The sequence below is a fragment of the Echinococcus granulosus genome, assembly GCF_000524195.1.
Source record: "Echinococcus granulosus chromosome Unknown EG_S00045, whole genome shotgun sequence".
NCBI classification, from domain to species: Eukaryota; Metazoa; Platyhelminthes; class Cestoda; order Cyclophyllidea; family Taeniidae; genus Echinococcus; species Echinococcus granulosus.
Genome location: NW_020170425.1, coordinates 233,284 through 247,588, shown reverse-complemented (window position 1 = coordinate 247,588; position 14,305 = coordinate 233,284). Strand labels below are relative to the sequence as shown.

At 40.7% G+C, this 14,305-nt stretch overlaps 2 protein-coding genes across 2 annotated transcripts in view; both read left to right on the top strand. All coding sequences in view use genetic code 11, as the record gives it.

Moving 5' to 3' along the window:
- Positions 1–266: 266 nt before the first annotated feature.
- EGR_05741 (Tetratricopeptide repeat protein 37) lies at positions 267–9,497 on the top strand (the record flags this gene model as incomplete). Its single annotated transcript, XM_024494990.1, has 22 exons — positions 267–353; positions 660–806; positions 1,439–1,523; positions 1,808–2,119; positions 2,253–2,324; positions 2,407–2,684; positions 2,750–2,896; positions 3,918–3,955; positions 3,997–4,110; positions 4,186–4,270; positions 4,346–4,377; positions 4,449–4,567; positions 4,636–4,738; positions 5,980–6,290; positions 6,694–6,750; positions 7,001–7,230; positions 7,402–7,583; positions 8,112–8,198; positions 8,285–8,415; positions 8,703–8,962; positions 9,181–9,411; positions 9,447–9,497. 22 exons carry the CDS (start codon positions 267–269, stop codon positions 9,495–9,497), a joined length of 3,159 nt encoding a protein of 1,052 aa, XP_024350583.1.
- A 2,165-nt stretch (positions 9,498–11,662) lies between these two features.
- Positions 11,663–14,305, top strand: part of EGR_05740 (Metal homeostasis factor ATX1) — a gene marked incomplete at both ends in the record, with an annotated part of 4,287 nt that continues 1,644 nt past the window's right edge. The window contains 4 exons of the mRNA XM_024494989.1: positions 11,663–11,727; positions 11,761–11,848; positions 11,907–12,095; positions 12,465–12,593. Coding sequence (XP_024350582.1) covers positions 11,663–11,727; positions 11,761–11,848; positions 11,907–12,095; positions 12,465–12,593 — 471 coding nt within the window. The remainder of the gene's footprint in view (positions 11,728–11,760; positions 11,849–11,906; positions 12,096–12,464; positions 12,594–14,305) is intronic.

Genomic DNA, 14,305 nt, shown 5'->3' with positions numbered 1-14,305 from the left:
AAATATTGTTTGTGGTGAGTTTTTTCGAAGCAATTGCTGATCTGTAGCATATTAAAATCATCTCTTTGATGCGTTTTCGAGGTGCTAATTACTCTCTCACTCCTGCTCACATATTTGTTGCTATAAATTTGTCGCAAAAATGCAAAAATTATCACAAAGTATCTGTGTTCAGTTTTTCATGTTTTTTATCACTGCATTTATACGTCCCGGTTTTTCTAATTAACATCGATAGCGTTGGTGCTCGTCACAGGGTTTCTTACATCGCGATGAATGTGAATACAAAGGCTGTCACAAGGAAGGCCAAAGAGCTATTCCAGCAAAAATCCTTCGATGCATGTCTAAAGGAACTGCAGGTTTTCGGAACCCACTTACCAGTTTTCATATTTATCATTTTGTTGAGACAAAATTGTGAAGCTAGTTTCCGCATTCCCAAATAATTCGCAGATAAATACGGTAACCTTTAATGTCCTAGAGCGAGTTTATGAAATATTATCCAGTTGGCAAAGCATCAATTGGAGTGGTTTTCTGGATTCTTAACGGCAACTACGTCTTTAACTTCTGCTTTTCTTCAGATTACCTGGGTTCATTGGTTTTACTCGACTTTGTCATTTTCTTTCCAAATTTTTTTTTGTGCTCTACTTTCTGTTTATCTTAACTAGCCTATTCTCGATGGAGAGGGTGGCAAAAATATCGCCTGTCTCCTTCTTGCTTCTGCCTGCTATGATAATTTGGGGAAAGAAGATAAAGCCGTGGATACCGTTTACAAAGTTCTTAGTCTGGATAATAAAAACCCAACTGCCTGGCATGTAAATGGGATATGTTACCCTTAATTGAGAATCTTGCCTTTTTTCTTGGAGTCATTTTAGTTCCTATTTCAGGGACTTTCCAAATTCTGTTTGAAAAATTCAAACCGTTTCTATTCACTTGCCGTTCAGTGTTTCATGCATCTGATACCGCATTACACAAGGTAGTATTCTTTTTCACTTTTCTCTAACCTCTTCAAGTGAAGGGATCGCAAAGAAACGTCTTGAATGCCTGACAAATCTTATTCAGATTCTCGTGCGATACCGCTTAGAGGTGAGTGAACTGGTGTCTTTCTTTTTTGATATATTCGCTTGTGAGGAATCTTTATCTGAAGATTTAACTTGAAATAACTGGTAACGCACTCCTAGTTTATGTATTCCTATACAATCACTGGGCTTGGTCGGAAGCTTATTAAAAGTATTCCAAGCCCCCTATAAAGTATCCTGGAAGATGTTATTTTCATTCGTCTTAGATTTAAATTTAGAGCTTAATGGGAGCAGGGTTTGTCTACTCGGCTTCTAATGAAAAATCGAGAGGATATTTTGCGACTCCGTTTTATATTAAGGTTCTCGATTAGGCCAACATTAGTATCGTATTCTGATGCAATTACCTTTTTCTTATATTTAATCTTTAGCTTCCACCCGGGCTGCCACAGTTGAGGGAGTCCTGTAGTCTTGTTCTTGCCTCAGACAATGCCGACTCCTTCGCCCTCGAGGCTAGTATTCGATTATTGGTCGAATCAGCAATCTGTAACTACTTTTCTATAATTACTGTTGCATGGTGTTCAGATGGTCTTAAGAATGTTCCAGTGATGCGTTTCCGCTTCGTAATAATTTTTGTAGTACTTAATACCATATTCCGCTTACAATTACTGCTAGAGGCGTTTTATTATAGAGCGTTCACTAGCTCTCAGAGCACTGTGAACTGCCTTCCTTATGTTTATCATCATTAAGTTCTCTATTCATAAATCTACTTGCTTGGTTGTTGCTTACTTGTTTTCCAGTTTTGCCCTTCTCCGAGGATGAAAAAATATTCGGCTGTTTCACCGTCAGCTTTACAGGTCTAAATGAGAAGCAAACTGATCTTATTTTGCTAAAAACATACACTGAGCGATTGAGCAGCTGCGTCGACAGTGGAAGTGACACCGCATACTTTACGCTAGCACTTGCTGAATCCTTCTTGGAAACGTGTCAAGCTTTAAATGAAGGATATTTTGATGACCTACGGCAGCCTTTTGTTCGCCTACAGGAACTCTCGGTACGCGGGCTTAAAGTAGGGGAGAGGTGGCATCGGCAGGGTTTCCTAGACGTACACAGTAAGCTCAGGTTTGCTAATTGATTACAAATAGTTGTTTTTAAGTCTTGTCTGGCTTGAGTTGTTATTTTCCTGCTCAGTACATCATTACCGTATTTCGCGAAAACAAACTATTTTTCGCTCTCTATTTCTAGTATCGGCGTTGAGTGCGATCATTGCGTATGCTTTGAACGATTTCATTCGCTGTGACTTTATTCTACGGGATCGTAAGTTTATCTACTTGCCTATCTAAATTTTCATGAAGCATTGCCATGCGGACCGCTGCATTTGTCTGACTTGCTAACTCAGTGATGGACTTTTGCCGTTCAAGTTATGCACAAGTGGCTAAGGATATTACTCAGTTTACCACTTTCCCAAATGCGCCTCCAAGCACCTTGACAGACTTCCTGACTCCGCGACTCCTCTACACTCCTGTTCGTCTCTTCGGTGATTCTCTGCCCCAAGACCAAACTCCTCTTCACCGTGTGTTCGGTTGGGCTGGTTGCCTGCTTCTCAGTAACGCCGCGAAGTCGAATTTCAGGCACTTGTTAGTTCCATCAATAAGTCTCTACTCAACAGAATGTCTGGTTAGTGTGGCAGTTTGCTACTGTACTCCATGGCCTATATCATAGTTCCTTCTTTAATTTCTCAGGGTGCGAAAGAAAAACTTACTTGGCCCCTACCTCAAGCCGTTCTTTTCACGGAATGCTGTCTTCTCATAGATGATACCACAAATCTACAACATTTTGTCAATTTTTCGTCTTCCCCATCGGGTTTACTTGAAAGTTATTCCGTCGAAGTGAGTATACGAGCCAAATTGGTCAAGTTTTGGCTATCTCTGCGGTGCCGTGATTTGGATCAGCTAGCTATCCTTCAAGGTAAACGGTAGTGATGGTAACCGTGCATGCGTTGTATACCACTTACTTTCGATTTCGTCGGTTTCATACGCAACTGTTAATGGTAGGGGGTATGGGAAAATAGGGCTTTAATTACCTTTAGCTGCGTAAAAGCCTAATTATTTGGTTGCGAAATTCTTGTTTTGTAAAATGGAACGGTTTTCCCTATTTTGTAGAAATTTTGAGCCTAGGAGATGCTATAGATATTGGGTTCCCTGCGCATAACCACAACTTAGCCGGCTGGTTACTGTTGAAATTGCCTTCGGCATCGGTGGATGCAATTTTGGACCACTTTAACCGTGGGATTAAATCAGACAAAAATTATTTCGTTAATTATCTCAACATTGGCCATGCCTTTCGCTTGAGGAAACAGGATTATGTGTAAGTTCGCTCAGTGTAATTCTATGAAGTTGACTCCTTGCTTTAGTTAAGAAAAGTAATTTAGGTAAATGCACTTTCTCGACTTGTCGTTGCCCCTGTGGACTTGACGCTGAGCTGCTGAACTAATGTTTTATCTCAGAAGCTTATTGCATTAATGGCTCTGTGAATCAAATTGTTTTTCCGATCCACGAATATTACAACAGGGGTAAATCTTCCCTCAATTTTAGGCGTGCGCTTCAAGCATTTCGTCGGTCCTGGCAACTAGTTCCAGGACACCCCCAAATAGCTCACCCACTGGCTTCTACATTTTGCAAGCTGGGAAAAATCGTAGGAATTAGTTCTTTAAAAATAAAATACTCTTATTTTGCGAAACTCGTGAAGTAGACTTTGGGTCTTGTGAATGTGCAGTATCTTATGCAATCTAAACAGGGAAGTTCATGTTTTTGAAAAAATTACGCCAAATCCGTTGGTAATGCCTTATTCATCGAGCTATTACTTGAAATAAGGCCTGTTATTGCTTGATATTGCTTGTCCTTTTTTCAGGAAGATGCTTATGAAGTGTACAAAAAGACCGATCACAAGTAGGCTGAGTTTCGATTTTGTACAATTTTTGTATTTTAAGACTCTTTACTCCTGCAATGTGCCTCAACTACGGTCTAGTCGCCCTTCATTTGAAGAAACTTACTGAGTGTGTTCCAGCACTGCAAAGGGCTGTGAGATCTCAACCGATGAATCCGTGAGGGCTTTTAATTATTGCGGTAACTAATGCAGTCTAGTGGTGTGGCTGCTCTAATGCCGAATTTGTTTTTAGACTAGTATGGGAGATCCTCGGAGAGAGTTACATGGCACGGGGAAGCTTTGGAATCGCGTTGCAGTCTCTGGAAAAGGCAATTCAAGTAAATATACTGTCGTGTATTTGAGTAAAAGGACTAAGTGTCTGAATACTTTCGTCTTTTCTACTTTTCCTTCAGCTTGATTCCAATCGTTTGATGTCTCACATATTGTGAGTTTTCGAGGTGCCTTAATTAGCGCTACCCGTATTGTCGTTCTTCACAGCCCTTTCTATTCACCTAGATACGCTCAAGCCTGTACTGCTCTCTCCGACTACTCAACTGCTCTTACAGCCTACAGTCGCGTTGTAGAGCTCCTTAAGCATCAGAAGCTTCACTCTCTATCCCTTCTCGCTAACAAAGGTTTGCCAAGAAAATCATTATTTTATTCCTTTGGTTAGATGAGGAATGACTCTTACTTGAAATTTCAGGGCTAATTGAACTAAACGTGAAATTAGCTGCACAGGATTTAAATAGTGGAATGCGAACGACAGCGATTCACTATATCGAAACTGCACTTTCTTACGGTTCGAGGTAATCCCATTCGCTTGTTTTTTTAATGATTGGCTAGCTCAAGTATTTTTGAAGTAATATTAGAAAACGTCTTTGATGTAAGCTGAAGCAAAGTTTTGTTTTTGCTAAAATTTAAAGTGAATTCACAATTGAAAGTTGTATCCATGGTAGCTACGACTAACTGCACCTTCACGGTATCACTTCACAATTTTCGCAAGTAAGCTAAGATTTGCACTTTAATTGCATCATATTAACTTTTTCGGGTGTATATTACATATTCGCAAGTGTGAATGAATTAAGGGCAATGTCCACAATGTTTAAAGCGACCAAGAATGTACGTGTAATTGTCTCCTAATGCGCGTTTTCCAAATTGTGATGGATCCATTTCACCTAAGTAGCATTTTATTGGTGTACCAATGTATTCCGGAGCCTCTCGTGATTGTGGTGATTACATTGTGGCTACTAGAATTTGGTATAATATGGTTTTTTACAAAGTAAATTCTCTGGAGTGCCGAGACGCCGCACTCTAACTGTACTTGGTTTAAAAGTTTTCTAGTAAGTTTTACTAATAATTCAGGACTTTTGGAAGTACTGATGAGTATCAAACCTTGCAAAAAACTACTGAAGATGGTGTTCTGGTTGATTTTTAACATTACTTAACCACTCATTTCTTTCGTGGCTTCAGTATTCTCCTATGTATGCCAACCAGCATACCTCAGTGGCTCTGGTACCACATTGGCTATGCACTGAGTCTTCTTCTTGCCTTTCATGACGCCAATTTAAAGTGGGTTTATGCCTAACCTACTTTCATTTTTAGCAACTTTCAGTGGTATTATTTTTTTTTAATCTAGAGTTCGCGTTCCAAAAGTTTTTGTGAGTCTCTTGAGGCATCCTCCAAAATCTGGAGAAGATAAGACAATATGTCTACTAGGGATAACTTCCTGCATTGATATCTCTAGCATGTAAGTCTTTGGTTGGAGAAAAGCACACAATTAAGTAAAGTTTTGAGTTATTTACTTTATTAATGCCCAATCCCTTTCCCATCTCTTACTGTCCATTTCCAAATGTTTTTGTTAGATTACTGTCATTATCGAGTTCATCAGATCTCCTGCCTCATCTATTTTTTCGCATTTCTATATCCGAGGATGTGTAGGCTTCTCACTAAGTTAAAAAGCTATATTTTTTTCTAAGTACTACCATTTTACACTTTACAATACTGAAATGGCACATTTAGTGGCCTAACAAAATGCCATTGTCCCCAGAATGCTGTCCCTTTTTCTCAAATCCTCCACTGACGCTGCAGTGGGACGTGAGACACTCCTTGCGTGGATATGCTTGGGCTTGCTGGAGCTCTCGCGGGCTAATTACACCCAAACAGGAGACGAAGGAGAGGTAGCCAGACCGCTCTTTGGGAAGTTCATGTGTTTCACCAAAGCTAGCCAGCGCTACCTCTTGCAATCGGAGGCATGCTTCTTGAGGGCTCTCCAAGTTTGCAAACAGCTGCAGCCTGGTAACGATCAGCTGGCTGCGCTCGCATGGTTTGGCATGGGCTCCGTCCTCGCCTTGGGGGGAGGTGTGTTCACCCCATCTAATGACTGTCCTTTCCGTAATGCTTGCTCACATCGCATATTACTCACTACCTTGAAGTTGACGCCCTTTATTTCACCCTGCATACCTCCAAATATAACTTCTTAAACTAGGTAGTTTATTAACAGAATAAATTACCTTTACTTATAATGCTCGTATTATTTGCAGATTTAGTGGCGAGACAATCAGCTTATTGCTTTGCAATGGCCTTTTCACTCTGCGGTCAGGTAAACTGTTTGTCTTTTCTTCGCTTATTGTAAACCTCTTCATTCATGTTCTACCATTATTTTTTATGATTTTCATACAGATGGCATTAGTATTTATTTGTTTCTTTAAGAGATGAGCTTTACTTTGGGCTTCAGCGTATCCTATTTGTCATTCTCTTGCAGTTTTTACACGCCGGCGTCTCTCTTGCGTCGAAACTCCTGGAAATAAATCGAAAACAGGTGGGTTTGCTGTTACGTACTCAAATATTGTCAGTATTTTTCTCGCAATTTCATATTTTTAAATCCCCACTTTATCATGCTAACAACTTTAGCGATGTCATCGAGAGTTGTTTCAACGCCTAAATTTGGCATAGTGTGTGGAAATAATAAGGTCGAAGACACAATTTCATGCTTTTTATGGGAGCTATTGTCATTTCTTCTGGTATTTTTATTGGAACTGTCCCTCTGTCTTCGTTTATTGATGTTTAAGGATGCATTAATGCCTGTCCCTTTCTCCCCTCCTCGCCTGCAAATCGGTGTCTGCAGGACGCGCGTCGTGTTCTGGATGTGTGCCAGCGAAAAGACTTCCAGCATCACGGATACTGGCTTGTTATGGCCCAACTAGCCTCTGTTAATTCCCAACAGACTGCTTCTGTTACCAAGTTTGGCGAGCCAGGTGAAACCCAGTATCTCCTACAGTCTGTCAGCTGTGGATTTAATGTATGTTTCGTTATTGGCTCCCTTTTTCTTTACCATCGAAAACTAGGTGTTGGGTTGTTTCGCTTAAGCAACGCAAATCTATTGTCTTTGCCTTCACCCTTTAATTTCCATTCACTATGAGTATTAAAGTGCCAGCACCGTGCTAGTTCTGACTGCTCGGCATTTGTTTAGCTGGACGCGATGTGGCACATTCTGCCGAGGGTCTTCCAGTCTTTCAAGAGGTCTTCCACTACCGAAGCCAGCGGTTATGATGAGGAGAGCATAAAGTGGTCACGTCTGACTGCGGCTGAATATCTCAACCGATGTTTAGGCAAGTCGCCCGAATCACGGCTCAGGCCGTTCTTATCTAGCTCGTGAATTCCATATTTAAACACTTAATCACTAGTCACTTTCATGGGATGTTTTGATTCGCCCTTTATTATCACCATCAGTATTTTTGCTCACTGGAGATGTCCATCGCTTGAAATGTTTCTCGGACATTTAGTCTTTTGGGGATTTAAGTTACATACCGACTCTAAACTTGCAACCTGTTGTAATGTGTATGCTCTCAAGTAAATGTGCCCTTGATGTGTACACTTACAACTTCTGATTAAATTCAATCATTACTTTTATCATCTAGCATTTTATCCGAACGATTACCGTCAATGGCATGATCGAGGTCTCTTGCTTCATTTATCCGGTCTTCCCCATCCAGCACACTATTGCCTCAGGCGGCAAGTTTCTTGCTTTAATTTGGATGCGCATTACTTCACCATTTTGCCAACTGATCAAGATTTATCCGTCACGGATTTTGATGATGATGTTAATTAGTTTAACTTAAACAGTTTTGTGTAATTGAACTTAATGTAACATGTTTTTGTGTCCCGTCTGTTTAACTGTAGTGCCTATGATCTCCTCTCGGTGTTCACACCAACTGACTATGAACGTCTCACTGTGAAGGCCCATTACTTTCTTTCTTCCTGCAGTCAGTAAGCTGCAATATCTCTCTCTCGCTATTTCCCGGTGTCTAACTGTTTCTCCCTACCAAACCGTCGGAGTATTTCGTCTGTTTTAGAGGAAAACTCGACCAATCTTTGTGTGAGGAGTTTCAGGCACTTGCAGCTGACTCGCCTGTTGGTTGTGGAGTTTGTGCTGCTACAGCCCTTGCTAACCTTTTCAAGGGAAACTCAGATGCGACTAGAAACAGTTTGTTTAATTTTTATGATTGATCCTTAACAAGCTATGTGTTTTTTTTCCGAACAATTTGTACGCTGTCTCGAAGGTTCGAGCTAATGCTTTCAATTTTCTGCACTACTCTATGTTTTCGTCATGTTGCCCCACAATCTTGTTATGAATATTTGATATTTGTAGTTACTGAGTGGAAATCTATGTTAACAAACCCGATACAAAGGACTGAAGGCATATTAGGACAAATTAATTTTAACGTGTCCTTTTGTGTGAGTACCACACACTACAATCGATCTCTGTTTCAGGCCTCGTAAGGGCCTATCGAGCCGCAGGCATGGAGGTTACTCTCGGTAGTCTGAGCTGCCTGGCACCGGCCCTTTTGCATGCTGCGTTGCCTTCGGAGGTGGAGGGGTTATGGGAGGAACTAAGTTCCTTTTCAGTGGATCCCATTCGACGCCTCGTCATCGCCGAGGGTCTGCACGTAAAGCCTCCCTCCCTAGCTCTCCACCACTTGAGCGCCTTCCTCAGTCACCCATCCTACGGTTATGAGTACTTTTTGTTTCAAGTGGGTTTTGTGCTTAGCCATCTCTTGTCAGACATCAGTGCTTCTGTGGGTTCTTTAACTTTTTTGGTGCGTAAGGCTTAAATGAGCGAGCAAGTCTCGAATGTTAAGGCCGTAATGTGTATTTTAAAGTGCATATTATCTGTTTTGACACTTAATCACTATACTTATCTATTTTGGAGACCCTTATTTTCTGCTGTGCTTCTGATCTACACCTTTAGTTTCGTAACTCATCGACCACTGAGCACATTAGACATCTTCTTACCTTGAGCAAGACATGGGCTCTTTTGCGACCCGATTCGGAGCCTGTCTGGACCCTGTTGGCGGCAACGCTACGTCTGTACTCCAGACTACAAGGTGTCAAGCCGAAGTCCAGGGTGGCTGCACGGGAGGGTGCAGTCGCGTCCCTCCTCTCTGCTTTTACGGTCCGTTCGCCCGACCCCACCTCTGAGGTATTTGCTAAACTTATTGTCGGCTTTGTCACTAGACTTTTGCTGTTAAGCTGGATTGGTTTCACTTTGCTCAATTTCAGGATTGATGTTGGTGGATCAATATCTGAAGCTCTTATCAGTATTAAAACGTATTTTATTCAACTCACGGAACTAATTTATGAGAAGAGCGGCGAAATGTCTGATTACATTTTATGAATTTGGATTTTTCTGCTTTCGATTAATTGCTATTACCTGTTGATGCTATTATAGGATCTCCTTATGCGAATAGTTTTCATTCGATTATAGACCTTGACACAAGAACTTGTTCATTTTGTGAAAAGTACAACTCCAAGTGAACGAAGCGTCTTAAAATCCTTGAAACCACTTGTGTTGATATGCGCGCTATTCTTCCCATACGTCTGTGGAGTTATTGAGGCTCTTTACTGTGTCTAGCTGAATTTGTATTTGTTTTTTTTTAATATAAATTCTTCCACATTCATTTTTTATGACATCGCAAATAGGATAAAATGGAAAATTAACTGGTGTTTCAGAAGGTTAGTTAGTAGGTCAACCAAAACTTGGTACCGGCTTGGAGGCATCTAAGAGCTGGGCCTTAAGTCCGGTGGTCGGCGATTCTTTGGTGCGTTTGTTGTGTGTGTCATAAGTGCTTGTTTTTGTGTTATTCAGTTAGACTAAAACATCCGTGGTTTAAATTTAGTATTTAAAGCCGAGGTAAAAGAACTTAGGAAGGTCGTAGTCTGTCATTTAGTGGGGTGGGGGGCACTCATCCTGACTTGTGGGTAATTTTTCTACTAAGTACTAACCCCATTAAGTCGAATGCTTGCCTAGTTTTTAGCTCCAGCAGGTCTATGCTCCTCCAAAAACCGGTTTAAGATCTTATCGCCATCTCCAATTTTGATACCTACTGTGCAGTTAATGCATACTCCTGGCTATGTAAAATCTAACTCTGCACCTAAAATTAGCATAAGCTGAAGATATTTTCACGTAAGAGGATATGATCCAGATAGGATCTGTTGTCTAACATATAGGTATTGGTAGTGCAGCACAGCTGCAATGGTCTGATAGATTGTTTAGCTCTGCATTTGGCTACGCGTATGCGTAAGCCTCCACAGGTTTTACCCCCACTCCACGGTATGGCCTCTAGACCAGTCCTGTGGCCTCGGATCTTCTGAACATCAGTAGTATATTTTCTGCTATACTACCGTAACTTCTTACGAGTGCAGGAAAGATTTGGTCTGCTGCACTGGTGTCAGTGGCAAGCAAACCCTACCCTAAAGGGTCATCCTGATTTCCATTGCTGATTGCTAAATAGCGTTACAGAAGAATATCTATCGCTAGAGCGAATTTGTGAAGAAGATTGTGTCTGCCTTCGGCAGTTACTCTAGTCCTGCTTTTTGCGGGAATGTTGTTAACATCTGAATTGATACTAGCCGTGGAAAGTTTAGTACGGAGCTGTCTACGGTGCCTACATAAAAATCTCAATCAAGTGAACACGTGATGCCTCCTCCACTTCTCTATTAGCTATACAGAACCCAGTCGAACACTTTCGCTGGACAGTGCTGAAGTGTGAATATAGTGGCAGGAAGTAGGCGCTAAACATCGTCTTCATAATGCTATTTTGAATTCGTCTCTCGCCGAATGAATGACTCGGCTCTTGGACCAGCGCCTCACGACAAGCGATGGAAATACGAGACGGCCTTGTTGTGGTGCATCACCCGGTCCCAAACAGTACAAGGCGGAGCGTTCCTCTTTTGCTTAATGCCGTTTCTGTACGGAACAAAACCCCAAATCCAATAGAATCGACAAGATTTATCAGTTGCATGTAAATTCAATGAGTGGTGCGGCTTGTTTATGGATATTTTTGTAGCACCAACTATGTTATGATAAGCGATGTGGGCAGTTAACCCTCAAAAGAATTAAGGGGCTATGCAATTCTTTGATAAATCGTTTAACTCTGCATTTGGTTGTGCGGGCACTTAGGTCTCCACATATTGTACTTGATGACATGACCTCCGGGACATACCGATAGCCCCAGCTCTTCTGTGCATCAGTTACACAATTCCTGCTATCCTACTAAGTCTTCTTACTACTTCAGGAAATACTCAAGGCGCCACATTTTAATTACTAATCTAAGAAGTCCTTTGCAAATAAACATATTGCAGAACATTAACGCTCGAAAATCAACACAGCGGATAAGGAAATGCGTTCTTGAGAAAGTATTCAGTTTTATGCCAGTTGCAAAATGCTGATAATGATAAAACCATCGGCATTTCTTCAAGGTTATTGTGGGGTTTGTCATAACAAATGGCCTCTCAGGTGAGTCGGAATTTTTCTAGTGTGGTTTCCAAGATTTGCGGGAATGCGGTCATATTTTGATCTTTTTTCATTATTTTTCACATTTCTTCTAAAAGAACATACGAGTTCAGCACATCTTATGGTAGCCGGTACCATTAAATTGGTGTTTTTTTCTTGTGTCTTTTGCCTTTTTTATACAGATTTACAATTTCGAAATTGAAATGACATGTGAGGGGTGTGCTAGTGCAGTGAAGAGGGTTTTGTCAAAGCTTGGAAATGCTGTTTCTGCTGTACACACAGATGTCGACAAAAATACCGTCACGGTGACTTCCACTCTCCCTGAGAAAACTATATTGGAAACACTTCAGAAGACTTCCAAGCCCGTTAAAGTTATTCACTAAACGTTGATATTTTGTCTTGGTTCCTATTACCTTTGATACAAAGTCTGTATCTTTTTCATTGATTTGATTTTTTTGTTCAGTGTTGTAAATTCTGCTCCCTCTTACGAATTCTTTTGTACTTTCACACTAATTTGCTTATTTTCGTGTGACTAAAGTATTCAAAAGATTTATCTTCTCTTTGTCTTCTAATTATTTTTGCCTAATTTGGAATCTATGTACTGGTGAAACGCGTTTCAGCCAAAATTCAGTTCCTTTAAAGTCTTATGTTGGTTGAGCACTTTAGCACACTCCTCAAATTGCACCTGTGCTAGCAATTCTACTGTCTTGTGAACAATTATTTTGCCATTTCACTCTTAGTATTCTATAATTCATTTCAAGTACTTGGGTAAACCCGTGTCTGATATTGTAGTTTCCTTGCATTTGGTCTGCACAAGTTACTCATTTTGCTTACGGTCAAGTTGTGTTTTCTTGTATCTTGATATTTTGGTAAACACTGGCCTCATTCGTCAAGTAATTGGCGTAAATGTTGGGCAAGGTTCTCGTGAGAGGACACCCTAAATCAGAATACGTTTTCTATATATTGATTATTCCATGCTTTTCTTTGTGACATATGCCTTCTATTATTGTCAACCTTAATTTCGCTTCCATTTGTATTCGTTGGTCAAGCCAACTTCATTGGTTGACGTCCTATTCTGCGTCATAAGTTTTACAGTTGAGATAATAGTCGCTTACTAATTTAGTTCCGCATTCAAATACCACTTATCCAGATTCCATTTTGTTGCAGGGTTACCCGTTTGTCTTTGGTATCTGTTTGATATCTGCCCTGAAATCTATTCGCCTATCTCAAAATCCATACAACTGGTTCTGTGGGCTAATGGGAAAACTGAGGGCTGATTCCTGATTAGTTGAGGGGCTGGGTCATAGGCAGTTTCTGGCCTACATTCATAATCGTTTCTTGTCTAATGCTTCGAACTCACGAATTGACCTAGTTTACCGTATAGGGGACCCGTTTCCAGCAAGCTAATAGAGAGTGACTTCTTTCATACGATCATCGAATAGTTCCAGTTCTGAAGATGAACACCAATTGCGGTGATTTGGTGTAGTGTTCCTGTGTATTTAACTGTGCAGGTTACCCTGTCTTCGCGGGCTACAATTTCGTTCGGCAGTATGGCGTTTCACTTTTACCAACCCTTCTGTATGTTAGTAATAAAGCCTCGTGTCACCCCCTATTACGAATCCGACAAACATGTTTGCATGTTGTGAAAATTGGGTTTTGAACTAAATTTGGTAGAAAGGATTGCCATCATCAAACGTGTTACTTCAGAAATTCCTGACAGACTTAATGCGAGCACAGAAATTGAGCAGTGAGAACCTTTGGCCGAAATTCATTTAGTATTTTAGGAGTGATAAACTAAGTTCTTCTAACGATGCATTAATAGATAAATGAGGACGGAGCTTATAGTCCGGCAGCTCCTATCAAAAGTGGCTGAATTATCAAGTGGAAAGTTCGGACGGTGGGTATTCAAATGGCAATTGCGCTGGACATTACACTATCAACGTTCGTCAGTAAAAAAACCTTAATGGCTATTTTTTTGCCTCGGTTGTCAGAAATTCACCCTACAGCGTAAATTAATACAAGAAAGTGGCTTAACATTTGCGGTTTCGTCAGAGAAATAAACATTAAAGGACGCCAAGCATGACAAAAGCCTTGTAAAAAATTAAATAAAGTCTTTTTGACAGTCTTTAGGAGGTTAAAAATTTTCAGCACAATATCGTCTTAATATGCAGTTAGTATTTTTGTTCTGGTTATAAATTTACAAGCGCGCAAAACGAGTAATACATGCCTTTTTTAAGTCTAAATAGCATAAATAGGAATATTAAATCTCTTTTACTACTTCGAAGGCTTTTCGATAGTACCTCCCAGGGACATCCTAGACTAGAATTTTGTTTACATCACCCAGAACGGGTCTAGGCGCGTTGCTTTGTTGGTCGTGCACGTGCCACTGCTTTCTACCTCGTGGGGTGTGACTTGGTCTTTTTGTTTATTCGCCATTTTCACCTGGGGCTCCTGATACTCGACCGTCTTTCCCGGGAAGTTGATTCCGAGTTATTTAAAAGTGCTTCTTTATCCCGGGTCCTTGTTTTGATGCAACTGTTGACCTCTTGAGAGATGTGTCGATCTCAGGCAAAGGTAGGTA